Raw genomic sequence first — 14,155 nt, forward strand, 5'->3', positions numbered from 1 at the left:
AGCACACTGATGGGTCTTGACTCTTTATCCAATTTGCCAGTCTGTGTCTTTTAATTGGGGCATTTAGCCCATTTACATTTAAGGTTAATATTGATATGTGTGAATTTGATCCTGTCATATGATGCTAGCGGTTACTCTGCCCATTAGTTAGATGCAGTTTCTTCATAGTGTCAATGGTCTTTACATTTTGGTATGCTTTTGCAGTGGCTGGTACTGGTTTTTCCTTTCCAAGTTTAGTGCTTCCTTCATGAGCTCTTATAAGGCAGGCCTGGTGGTGACAAAATCCCTTAGCATTTGCTTGTCTGTAAAGGATTTTTTCACTTATGAAGCTTAGTTTGACTGCATATGAAATTTTGGGTTGAAATTCTTTTCTTTAAGAATGTTGAATATTGGCCCCCACTCTATTCTGGCTTGTAGGGTTTTTGCAGAGAGATCTGCTGTTAGTTCAATAGGCGTCCCTTTGGGGGTAATCCAACCTTTCTCTTTGGCTGCCCTTAACATTTTTTCCTTCATTTCAACCTTGGGAATCTGATGATTATGTGTCTTGGGGTTGATCTTTGCAAGGAGTATCTTTGTGGCGTTCTCTGTATTTCCTGAATTTGAATGTTGGTCTGCCTTGCTAGATTGGGGAAGTTCTCCTGGATAATACCTTGAAGTGTGTTTTCCAACTTGGTTCCATTCTCCCCGTCACTTTCAGGTACACCAATCAAACATAGATTTGGTCTTTTCACATAGTCCCATATTTCTTGAAGGGTCTGTTGTTTGTTCCTTTTCATTCTTTTTTCTCTAATCTTGTCTTCATTCTTTATTTCATTAGGTTGATCTTCAATCCCTGATATCCTTTATTCCACTTGATTGATTCGGCTATTGATACTTGTGTATGCTTCACAAAGTTCTCTTGCTGTGTTTTTCAGCTCCATCAGGTCATTTATGTTGTTCTCATAACTGGTTATTCTAGTGATAGTTCCTGTAACTTTTTATGAAGGTTCTTAGCTTCCTTGCATTGGGTTAAAACACACTCCTTTAGCTTGGAGAGTTTGTTATTACCCACCTTCTGAAGCCTACTTCTGTCAATTCATCAAACTCATTCTCCGTCCAGTTTTGTTCCCTTACTGGCAAGGAGTTGTGATACTTTGGAGGAGAAGAGGCATTCTGGTTTTGGGAATTTACAGCCTTTTTGCGTTGGTTTTTCCTCATCTTCGTGAATTTATCTACCTTTGGTCTTTGATGTTGGTGACCTTTGGATGGGGTTTTTGCTTGGGTGTCCTTTTTGTTGATGTTGATGCTATTGCTTTCTGGTTGTTAGTTTTCCTTCTAACAGTCAGGCCCCTCTTCTGCAGGTCTGCTGGAATTTACTGAAGTTCCATTCCAGACCCTGTTTGCCTGGGTATCTCCAGTGGAGGCTGCAGAACAGCAAATATTGCTGCCTGATCCTTCCTCTGGAAGCTTCGTCGCAGAGAGGCACCCGCCAGATGCCAGCTGAAGTTCTCCTGTTTGAGGTGTCTGTCGTCCCCTGCTGGGAGGTGTCTCCCAGTCAGAAGGCACGGGGGTCAAGAATCCACTGGAAGAGGCAGTCTGTCCCTTAGCAGATCTTGAGCGCTGTGGTGAGAGATCTGTTCCTCTCTTCAGAGCCAGCAGGCAGGAAAGTTTAAGTCTGTTGAAGCTGTGCCCACAGCTGCCCCTTCCCCCAGGTGCTCTGTCCCAGGGACATGGGAGTTTTTTCTATAAGCTCCTGACTGGGGCTGCTACCTTTCTTTCAGAGATGCCCTGCCCAGAGAGGAGGAATCTAGAGATGCCTCTCTAGATTCTGGCTACAGCGGCTTTGCCATGCTGTGTTGGGTTCTGCACCCAGTTCAAACTTTCTGTCGGCTTTGTTTACAAAGCCTCAGTAATGGCAGATGCCCCTCCCCACACCAAGCTTGAGCATCCCAGGTCGACTTCAGACTGCTGTGCGGGCAGCGAGAGTTTCAAGCCAGTGGATCTTAGCTTGTTGGGCTCCATGGGGGTGGGATCCGCTGAGCAATACCACTCGGGTCCCTGGCTTCAGCTCCCTTTCCAGAGGAGTGAACAGTTCTGTCTTGCTGGCATTCCAGGTGCCACTGAGGTACAAACAAACAAACAAACAAACAAAAAAACTCCTGCAGCCAGCTCGGTGTCTCCCCAAACGGCCATCCAGTTTTATGCTTGATACCCAGGGCCCTGGTTGTATAGGCACCCAAGGGAATCTTTTGGTCTGTGGGTTGTGAAAACCATCGGAAAAGCGTAGTATGTGGGTCAGATAGCACCGTCCCTCATGGCACAGTCCTTCATGGCTTGCCTTGGCTAGAGGAGGGAGTTCCTCAACCCCTTGCGCTTCCCAGGTGAGGCAACGCCCCACCCTGCTTCTGCTCTCCCTCTGTGGGCTGCACCCACTGTCTAACCAGTCCCAATGAGATGAACTGGGTACCTTAGTTGGAAATGCAGAAATCACCTGCCTTCTGCATTGGTCTCACTGGGAACTGCAGACCAGAGCTGTTCTTATTTGGCCATCCTGACACTTTCCCCCAACTTACTTGTATCTTTCTACCTTTGCCTCCATGCATCATTTCACAATGGCAATGATCTATTGCCTCAGAGGTGCTCTCAATCATCTCCAGCCCCACCATCTCAGAGATCTCACAACACCAGTGTCTCTCCTCATTATTTTTTTGTCCTCACATTCATTTATTTAATAACTACTTTTCATGTATAAATTACATGCTACATGACGGAGCATAAACATGCAGTACAAATAAGACAAGCTTTATCAAAATGTTTATATTCTAAAACAGAACACAGGTAAATTATACTTAAACAAATGAAGAAGATAATTACAGTATGTGATTAGTTCTTTAAAAATAATAAATAAAAGAACTCAGAAATAAAAAATCAAATACTGGCCGGGCACAGTAGCTCACACCTGTAATCCCAGCACTTTGGGAGATGGAGGGAGGAGGATTGTATGAGGCCAGGAGTTCAAAAGCAGCCTGGTTAACACAGTGAGTCCACCATCTCTAACAAAAAAGAAAAAAAAAATTAGCCGGGCATGGCAGCACGTGCCTGTAGTTCCAGCTACTCTGGAGGCTGAGGCAGGAGGATCATTTGAGCCCAGAAATTTTAAGATACAGTCAGCCATGACTGCGCCACTGTATTCCAGCCTGTCTTGAAAAAAAAAAAAAAAACTGCATATTCTTATAGAATTCTAAGTGGGAGCGAAACAATGGGTAAACATGGACATGGAGGCAAATAATAGACACTGGGGACTCCAAAAGGGGAGAGGTTGGGCAGGGGTGAGGGTTGAAAAATTACCTATTGGGGTACCAATACCAATTACCTATTGGGGTACCATGTTCACTATTTTGAGTGGTAGGTACACTAGAAACCCAAACCTCACCATAATGCAATATATACATGTAACAAACCTGCACATGTACACCCTGAATCTATACAAATAAAATAGATTTAAATAAATAAATATTTAAAGTACAGAAATAATATTCAATGATTTGAAAATAAGAGAAGGGTCGGGCATGGTGGCTCATGCCTGTAATCCCAGCACTTTGGGGAGCCAAAGTGGGTGGGTCACTTGAGGCCAGGAGTTTGAGACCAGCCTGGGCAACATAGCAAAACACCATCTCTCCAAAAAATACGAAAGAGAGAGAGAGGTCTACTATTAATAGAGGGGAGAAAAGTGAAGAAAGTGCTTCAAGAAGAGTGTGTATGTGTGAGCACACGTGTGTGTGCATATGGACAATAATCCAGGATGTCGAAGCTGTAAATACATAAAATAGGGCCTTTAAAACTTACCGACATGAAGGTCTATAGTGACCATGAAAAGAATTGTAATGGAGTGGTAGAGGAAAAAGTCTGGTTGAAGTAGGTTAAGGGAGAATAAAGGAGAGGAACTAGAATTGTAAACAGAGAACACTTTTGAAGAATTCTGATATAAAGAGGACTTTAAGAAATGGGGTGATAGCTAAAGAACAGGGACAGAAAAAAAAAGAGAAGCAGCCATATTAAGGACTTGGGAAAGAGGGAAGGGGAAGAGTACGATGGAAAAGAAAGAGCTTGGCATGTTTTAAGAAGTGAAAGGTGAGAAGTAGTTCTAGTGAGCTAGTTAGAAGGAAATGGATACAATGAGCAGGCAAGGCATAAACCAAGAGAGAGGAGAGACTTGAATCATGAAAAGAACTTTGGACTTTTATTCTAGTTGCAATGAAAACCAATTAGGTTTTAAAATGAGACAGTGATGTGATATACTTTGGTTTTCTAATCAGCATAAAATATTTTCAAGTCTCTTTTTACACAAGGTTACAATGACTCTACATCCCCACCAAGTAATACCATCTTACCTCTCTGTTTTGCTTCACAGTTTAGCTTCTTGAAAAGGTTCTAAACTCTCTTTTTAAATTTCCTCTCCTATTCACTTCCTAATTCTTGGATTCTATTTCTGTCTCTAGCACTCTAATGACACTGCTTTTACCAAGCTCACATTGCCTCTTCTCTGACGAATCCAGTGTATATTTTTTAGCCTTCAATATGTTACCTCTCTTCCTGAAGTGCTCTCTTCTTTCTTTGGAACCCATACTACAGTCTCCTAATTTTATCTCTGTCTGTTCCTCATTTTCTTTGCAAAGGTCTTCCTCTGATGAACTCTTTGAAGAGTTTCACATAAAGCCCCTATAAGTCTGTCTCCTAGTATCTTTTAAATATCTTCTCTTTATTACCTTTCAGTAATTTAGTTAAGGTCATCATTAACTTCTGCCTAGATTAGTGCAATAGCCTCTAAAAACTGGTTTCAAGGATATCTACTTCTTACTAAGATGGTATAAAGTAATTAGAGTTATGCTGCTCCCTAAATAACCAAAACAACTGGACAAAATATGAGACAGCAGTTTCAAGACATTGTACAACAGGTAATAAAGAACATGGGTCCCTGAGAGAGGGAAAAAACAAAAACAAAAACAAATGAGATGATCCCTATGATTGCCCAGCCTTTAGAGTTTTCAGGCTATAGCTAATGGGTCTACCACACTCCCTGAGTTCAGGAGGTAGAGCTGGGATTCCTGGAAGACCAAGGCAACTAGAAAGAGAATTCCAGAGACCTGCAGACGGTAGCCCTGAGTATGAGCAGAGCAAATATATGAGAAAACTACCCAAGTTAGGAAAAAAAGCACCCAAAAAGATTACAGAGAACACAAGACATGAAATAGTGTCTATTCCTACCAGCCAAACTGAAAAACCTCATCATTCCTTCTGTAGAGCACTCAGAAGCATCTTATCTCCTAAATGGGTATAATTAGCATTAGACTAAACATGGCTCTGATCTCACCTCACAAATATTAAAAATAAGACATGAATGAATCAAACTGAGTCCAAGTATTATAACTTAACTGCATTCTAGAATAAATCTCCAGAATAATTACAAAAATAAAAAAATACCTAGCACCCAACAAGGTAAAATGCAAAATGTCTGACATCCAATTAAAAACAGCCAAGCCTGCAAAGAAGCAGAAGAATACAACCTGTAACAAGGAGAAAAGGCAATCAATAAAATGGACCCAATAAAATTCTAACATTTGACACAGATGTCAGAATAAGTAAAGACATTAATAAAGTTTTTACAACTGTATTCCATATGATCAAAAAAGTTAAGTAGAGACACGGCAGATAGAAAAACAACTCCTTAAACTTCTGGAGGTGAAAACTACAATATCTGAGATGAAAAGTACATTGAATAGAATTAATAGCAGATTGGGTATGGCAGGAAAAAAAGACTATCATCTATTAAAGATAGAGCAATAGAAACTATCCACAATGAAACACAACAAGAATCTAAAACATTAAAGTAAAAAGAGCACCACTGAGGTATGAGACAGGAAGTAAAACTGGAGTCCCTAAAGGACAGAAGAAGGAGGAGGCATGGAAAAAATATTAGAAGAAATGATGGCTGAAAGTGTTCCAAATGTGATAACCATAAACCCAAAGACACAAGAAGCTCAATGAATCCCAAGGACAGGAAGCATGAAGAAAACTATACCAAGGCACTTTACAATCATATTGCTCAAAACCAGTGATAAAGACAAATCATAAAAGCAGACAGATAGTGTCCCCACCCAAATCTCATCTCGAATTATAATCCTGTGTTGAGGGAGGGAGGTGACTGGATCATGGGGGCTCTTCCAAGGCTCATTTATGGTCTCTTATGTATTCCTGCAGTAGTCTATGATTATTCCTAGCACAGTATTTATCAACTACAATTATCTCTTTACTTGCCTGCCTTTCCACTAGACCTTAAGCTCCTTAAGGGGAGGGACTACATTCTAAACATTATTATATTCCCATTGCTTAAGAGTGTATTGCATATGGTAGGTACCCAATAAAGAACTGTTGAATAAATAAGCAAAATAAATGCTATCAAGTCTTTGGGCTTTTTTCCAATGCAAGAAAAAATTCTACAAAAACAGTCTGTGAAAAAAATTACTTAAAATCAGAGTTGTTGATGGTCAGACTTGCCCTTCTAGAATGTAAGCTCCACAAGAGCACATATGTTTCTGTTTTGTTCCTATATCTCCAATTCCTAGAACAATGTAAGAAATATAGATTCTCAGTAATTATCACCGAATATATAAATCATTAAGTCTGATTTTCTCAATACTCTCGCTAAATGCCTAAGAGATGTTTCTGAGACACTACCCTGGTTCTCATCAAGAATTATTCATAGTAACAGATTAATTTAACATGGTATACAGAGTTAAAGTAATGCAATTTAAATATGTATCATTAGTTCCCTCTCTCACACTATACACTTTTGTAATAAAAATCCTTGCTATTAAGGCTGATTAGTTTGATTAGTTTTCTCTGCTCTTCACATTTCACTGTGAGAGGGAGGCACTTCTATTCGCCCAAAAGGAAAATATATAGAATTCTTTCAGCTTCTCTCAATTCTTCTAAGTGTTCATTTTTTTCAGAGTGGTTAGTCTATAAGTTTACATATGTACTAGACCTAAATAGGATATTAATATACTACTATACATACTTTCAGTTGTAGAGAAGGATGTATCTAGTGTTAACTCATCCAGAGGAATCACAAGTTGACCTCCTGCCTCCCACTTCTTGCGATCAGATGAAACTGATTTTTCTTTTTCATGCTCTTTGGCATCTTCATGAACATTTATCTCACAAGTATCAGAGAGATTCTGCTTTCCTTTTTCATCTTCTTGAGCTTTAAGATTTTCATTTAATCTACGAAGTATTTCTCGCTTACTCTGAAAGTCACGACATTATATATTTTAATATGTATATCATTAAGTAAAATGATTGATAAACTTTGAAAATTTTACTTACTGAAATAGCATTGTTGGTCTTTTGCATCTCTTCTGAAGTTTCCCGGGTATCAGTTAAACTACTGTCCTTTAAATGCAGATAGATACAGAGAAAGAGATAATTTTATTTTTTTAAATCTACCTTTAAAAATATTATATCCTCGTTACTTTTTGGTTTTCATTAATTTGTTCCTTGTAAATTTTTTATTCCTATAAAATGTTAACAAAGCTTCCTTCATTATCAGCAATGACTAACCTTTAAATATTATTAATTAGACAACATAGACAGGGGCCAATTCTCAATTATTTGTCATATTTTTAGATTACTGCTCACATAATTAACTATATCCTCTTCCTCTTTGGTACCTGATTTTTTGGTAATTTGAGTCAGAAAATTAGAGGAAAAAGTAGAAATTAGAGGAAAATTCATATACTCTCTTAATTATAACTAGAAAAAGTTTTGATAGATGAAGTAATTCAAAATAGGCTGTGTTATTCTAAAACTGTCTTTATGTTTCATGTATATATATCCTTGTTAAGCCATAGTACTAAATGTAATTGAGAAGTGGCTTTCCTCCCTAAACAAAGAGTGTAACAAAAATTAGTTCTGAGTCATTTGTACTACAAATGACATAAATGTTATCTCCTAATTAGCATTGTCAAAGCAATCCAGACTATCTAAAATTAAAAAACATACGAAAAGAAGAAATTAGCAGTTATGAAAGCTATGAAAGCAAAGGCATGTAGAAGATTCAAAGAACAATTTTCTAAGTTTTAAGTAAGTGACATTTACCAACACAACACAGAAAGAAAACCGTTCAGTTATATGGATTACCTCGAATTTTGTAATACTTAAAAAAAATTAAAAATTTGGTGGTCAGTTTCAAAGTAATATATGAAGCAATGAGACAAAGAACATTTTACCCAGTAAAGTAGTCAGGAATTAGCAGTCCTACAACCAGAGAGATGAACAGCTATTGAGATGTGAGACTGGGTACCAAGAAGGGACCACACAGTGGTATCTAAAGTTGGAGTAACAACGTGGCACACGCAAAGTCGTTATCAGAAAGAAAAAGTGACTAAGCCTACTTGAAGAACAATAGTTTCTTACATGAAGTTCTTGAGAATGATCAAGAAACTTATATTTTCCTACTGAGTTTTATTTTCAAAATCAACCCAAAGGCTATAAAAAAAAACAACTAGTGTACCAATTTTGTCTGCAAATATTTACTGAAACTAAACAAATAAAAAGCACAGACATCCATTACCAGGAAAGGGGAAAATGAAGTTATTATGTTATCTGATTCAGTAGACTTTTCTCCTTCTGTCTGTTGAATTCTAGGCAGCAGCTCCACACTATGAGCCCACTTCTCTTAACCCCTGAACAGTCTTCACACTTCAGACAGATACCTGAAATATACTTCTAAGTTTAAGCTTTTTATTTGTCTATGTTTCTTTGTTTTACTATCTGTAGGGCATGACAGAGATTCAGAAGTAGAAGGTAAAAGGAATAACTGATGAATTAACTAGTTCTACTGAGTCCTCTAACATTTGCCATGTCACAAAATTTGAATAAATGTAAATATGTGTTGGACCTAATTCCTAGAGCTACTTTAGCACCAAGGAGACATTATTCTTTTTAAAGTGAACATTTGTTAATCATGAGGGTTGGGTAGAAAAATGTTTATAGTATTATTTTCAGTACATTTCTCTGTATATTTTATTTTTTCAATATTCTTTTAAAGTAATATAAGAGTTATTGTGATATATTTTCATCTACCAGGTGGTCCTAGATATAAAACTTATAAACAATGAGGCTCCAGTATTCTGAGTAAACTAAAATCCCTTAAAAAGTAATTTTTTTCCTTAGAAAAACCTGAAAGGGACATTAGGGATTAATGTGATTCCATTAAATTTAATTTCCTTTTAAATAATCTTTCGACTTTGAGGAGTTCTGAATCTTAGGAAACTTACCACGCCAACTTCTTTCAAAGCTGAAGTTACAGAAATAACAGATCTCATCTGTTGCTTTGATGGAGAGCCACCTGTTTCATGCTGTCCCAAAGGTGGAGAAACATCAGAACTCTTAACTCCTTTAGCCACCAACTATAAAAAAGGATTTTATTAAATACATTAGGGATTTTATATTTGTATGAAGAAATAAAATGGTACCTACCAGATCACTATTTATCCACTCTATCCACAAGTAGTTTTTTTCATTCCTGAATTATCTGTTGAGCAAGGCATTATGATGCTACATGCTGGGGATACAGCAGTGACTAGAGAAAAAAATCTCTGGTCTCAGATGTAAACATAGTCATGTCACATAGTCCTAAATAACCCGCTTTCATTGCATTATCAATGTTTCATGAAATGATCCTGAAAAACTGTCTTTTAAAGATTCAAGTGTAAGATTTTGTTAATCTTACACTTCTAAAAGAAATGCTTTTGTAATTCCTGCAGGTTTGGGTACAATCTTCTCAAAGTTCAAATATCAATTACTCAACATAAGAGCCCTCATAAAAATGCCAACATAAATGAGAATGGAAGGAGAAACAGATCCAGGTAATAAGATTTACTTCACTGAAAACATCATGTTGTATTAACATATGTGCTTGTTTTTATGTTGCCATTTAAAGTCTAAACAAAGTAAGATTATGAACCCTGAATTAATACAAGGAAATGACATTTATGGGTATGACAACAGTAACACAGCAGGAAGTTTACTCCCTACTCCTTATTCCTAGTCTTCCTCAATCTAGGAAACAAGACTTTCTGGGGAGTATACATTTCAAACACAATATTTATTGAGTATCTTCTAAAAATACAGTAATAATACAATCTTAATATTTAGGCTTCTAGACCTTCACTTTACAACAATACAGGCATACCTCTGAGATATTACGCACTTGGTTCCAGACCACTGCAATAACGGTAATATTGCAATAAAGTGAGTCACACAAATTCTGGGGTTTCTCGGAGCATACAAAATTTATGTTTACACGATTCTGTAGCCTATTAAGTGTGCAACAGCATTATGTCTAAAAAACAATGTACACACCTTAATAAACACCTCATTCCTTAAAAAAAAAAAAAAAAAAAAAGCTAATGATTCTTCTGAGGCTTCAATGAATTGTAATTATTTTGCTGGTGGAGGGTCTTGCCTTGATACTGATGGCTACTGACTGATCAGGGTGGTGACTCCTGGATGTTGGGGTGGCTGTGACAATTTCTTAAAATAAGACAAAAATGAAGTTTGCTGCATCCATTGACTCTTTCATGAAAATATTCTTTTGATTTTGTAAAAATATTTTTAAAATTCTTTATTATTTAAATAAAGATGAGGTCCACTATATTGCCTAGGCTGGTCTTGAACTTCTGGCTTCAATGACTGTCCTGACTCAGTCTCCCAAAGTGCTGGGATTACAAGCGTAAGCCACTGTGCCCAGCCCATGAAAATATTTATCTGCAGCATGTGATGCTGTTGCATTTTACCCACAGTAGAATTTCTTTCAAAACTGGAGTCAGTCGTCTCAAACCCTGCTGTTGCTTTATCGAATAAGTTTACAAAATATTCTAAATCCCTTATCATTTCAACAATGTTCAAAACAGCTTCACCTTCGTAGACTCCACCTCAAGAAACCACTTTATTTGCTCCTCCATAAGAAGCAATTCCCCATCCATTCAAGTTTATCATGAGATTGTAGCAATTCAGTCATATCTTCAGGCTCCCCTTGCCATTCTACTTCTCTACCACATCTACACTGACTTCCTCCACTGAAATCTTGAAGAATGGAGTCAACTTCTTCCAAACTCCTGTTAATGTTGACATTAACATTAACATGACATTAACTCCATGAATCAAAAAAGTTCTGAATGGCATCTAGAATGATGAATGATGAATACTTTTTAGAAGGCTTTCAATTTACTTTGCCCAGATCCATTAGAGGAACCATTATCTATGGCTACAGCCTTTAAAAAATGTATTTCTTAAATAAGAAGACTTGAAAGTCAAAATGACTTCTTGATACATTGGCTGCAGAATGGATATCGTGTTAGCAGGCATGAAAACAACATGAATCTCTTTGTATAATACATCTCCATCAGAGCTCTTGGGTAACTAGGTGCATTGTCAATGAGTAGTAATATTTGGAAATAATTTTTTTTTTCTAACCAGTAGGTCTCAACAGCGGGCTTAAAATATTTACAGCAAACCGTGCTGTTAACAGATGTGCAGTCATCCAGGCTTCATTGTTCCATTTATAGAACACAAATAGAATAGATTTAGCATAATTCTTAACGGTCCTAGGAGTTTCAGAATGGCAAATGAGCACTGGCTTCAACTTAAAGTCACCAGCTGCATTAGCTCCCAACAAGAGAGTCAGCCAGTCTTTTGAAGCTTTGAAGCCAGGTATTGACTTCTCTTTAGTTATGAGAGTCCTAGATGGCATCTTCTTCCAATAGAAGGCTGTTTTATCTACACTGAAAATCTGTTGTTTAGTATTACCACCTTTATCAATGATCTTAGCTATATCTCCTGGATAATGTACTGCAGTTTCTCCATCAGCACTTACTGCTTTACCTTGCACTTTCATGTTATGGAGGTGGCTTCTTTCCTTAAACCTTATGAACCAATCTCTGCTAGCCAACAATTTTTCTTCTGTAGCTTCCTTATCTCTCCTAGTCTTCACGGAATTGAGGAGAGTTAGGGCCTTGCTCTGGATTAGGCTTTGGCCAAAGAGAATGTTGTGGCTGGTTTGATCTTCTATCTAGAGCACTAAAGCTTTCTCCATATCAGCAAGAAGGCTGTTTTGCTTTCTTTCTTTCTTTTTTTTCTAAGAGATGGGGTCTTGCTCTGTCACCCAGGCTGGAGTGCAGATCCAGGCACAATCATAGCTCACTGCAACCTTGAAATCCTAGGCTCAAATGATCATTCTGCCTTAGCTTCTCAATGTGGTTGGGACTATAGGTGTGTGCCACCACATCCAGCTAATTTTTCTTTCCTTCTTTCTTTCTTTTTTTTTTTTTTAGAGACAGGTTCTCACTATGTCATCCATGCTAGTCTCAAACTTCTGGCCTCAAGCAATTCTCGTGCCTCAGTCTCCCGAGTTGCTGAGACTACAGGCACCTGGCTGTTTCCCTTTCTTATCATGTGTGTTCACTGGAGTAGAACTTTTTTTTTTTCTGAGATGGAGTCTTGTACTGTCGCCCGGGCTGGAGTGCAATGGAGTGCAATGGCTCAGTGAAACCTCCGCCTCCCTCCTGGATTTACATGATTCTCCTGCCTCAGCCTCCTGAGTAGCTGGGATTACAGGCACACACCACCACGCTCAGCTAATTTTTTGTATTTTTAGTAGAGATGGGGTTCACTATGTTAGCCAGGCTGGTCTCAAACTCCTGATCTCATGATCCACCCGCCTCGGCCTCCCAACATGCTGGGATTACAGGCGTGAGCCACTGCACCTGGTCTGGGGTAGCACTTTTAATTTCCTTCAGGAACTTTTCCTTTGCATTCACAACTTGGATAACTGGCGCAAGAGGCTTAATTCTGTGCCTATCTCAGCTTTCAATATGCCTTCATCACCAAGCTTAATCTTGATTTCAGGTGACAGACATGCAACTCTTTTACTTGAATACTTAAGAGGCCACTGTAAGTCATTAAGTGGCCTAATTTCAATATTATTTTGTCTTAGGGAGTAAGGTCTGAGGAGCGAGACAGGGGAACTACCAGTCAGTGGAGCAATTAGAACACACAAATTCATCAATTAAATTTCCCTTCTTATATGGGTGAAGTCTGTGGTGCCTCAGAACAATTACAACAGTAATATCAAAGATATAATGACAATAATGAAAAAGTTTGAAATATGGCAAGAATTACAAAAATGTGACACAAAGACACAAAATGAGCAAAAGCTGTTGGGAAAATGACACTGATAGACTTGCTTGATGCAGGGTTGCCACAAACCTTCAATTTGTAAAAAATGCAGTATTTATGAAGCACAATAAAACAAGGTATGCCTGTATTTATTTTGTTCAAAAAAGGATGGAAACATTGCTTTAGTCCCATAGTTCAGTATTATTGAAAAAGTATACTGATATTTAAGATGTTACTACAAATAGGCCGGGCGCAGTGGCTAACACCTGTAATCCCAGCACTTTGGGAGGCCAAGGCGGGTGGATCACAAGGTCATGAGTTTGAGACCAGTCTGGCCATCATGGTGAAACCCTCTCTCTACTAAAAATACAAAAAATTGGCCGGGCATGGTGGTGTACACCTGTAGTCCCAAGTACTCGGGAGGCTGAGGCAGGAGAATCACTTGAACCCGTGAGGCAGAGGTTGCAGTGAGCCGAGACTGTGCCACTGCACTCCAGCCTGGGCGACAGAGTGAGACTCTGTCTCAAAAAAAAAAAAAAAAAAGTTACTACAAATAACTTTTAAAAATATCTAGAGCTCACATAACAGTATTATCACCTTGAAAGATTATATCTAAATATTTTTGAAACTTTGTTTGTTTTAATTACTATAGAATATAAATTCAAATAAGGTTTCATACACTGAGAGAATAAAAACAAGCTCCAAAGTTGTTCTGAATAGTAGCAGTATTTTTAGAACAAATATGTTATTTCTCTAGATGATTACTTAAAAGAAATATACTTTGAATGAACACATTCTGCTATTTTTATTTAAATCAGTAATCACTTCTCTACCACATACTAGGATTACAGGTGTGTGCCACCATGCCCAGCAAATTTTTGTATTTTTAGTAGAAATGGGATTTCACATGTTGGCCAGGCTGGTCTCGAACTCCTGA

At 38.0% G+C, this 14,155-nt stretch overlaps 1 protein-coding gene across 38 annotated transcripts in view; it reads right to left on the reverse strand.

Annotated features, from left to right (window-relative positions):
• NEK1 (NIMA related kinase 1) overlaps positions 1 to 14,155 on the reverse strand; it is a 212,279-nt gene that overhangs the window by 76,956 nt on the left and 121,168 nt on the right. For all 38 annotated transcript variants that reach the window (XM_054683926.2, XM_054683923.2, XM_054683925.2 and 35 more), the window contains 3 exons: positions 9,318 to 9,449; positions 7,366 to 7,431; positions 7,058 to 7,286 (listed from right to left, as the gene is read on the reverse strand). In XM_054683926.2, coding sequence (XP_054539901.1) covers positions 7,058 to 7,286; positions 7,366 to 7,431; positions 9,318 to 9,449 — 427 coding nt within the window. The remainder of the gene's footprint in view (positions 1 to 7,057; positions 7,287 to 7,365; positions 7,432 to 9,317; positions 9,450 to 14,155) is intronic.

This window comes from Pan troglodytes, chromosome 3 (assembly GCF_028858775.2).
Source record: "Pan troglodytes isolate AG18354 chromosome 3, NHGRI_mPanTro3-v2.0_pri, whole genome shotgun sequence".
NCBI lineage: Eukaryota > Metazoa > Chordata > Mammalia > Primates > Hominidae > Pan > Pan troglodytes.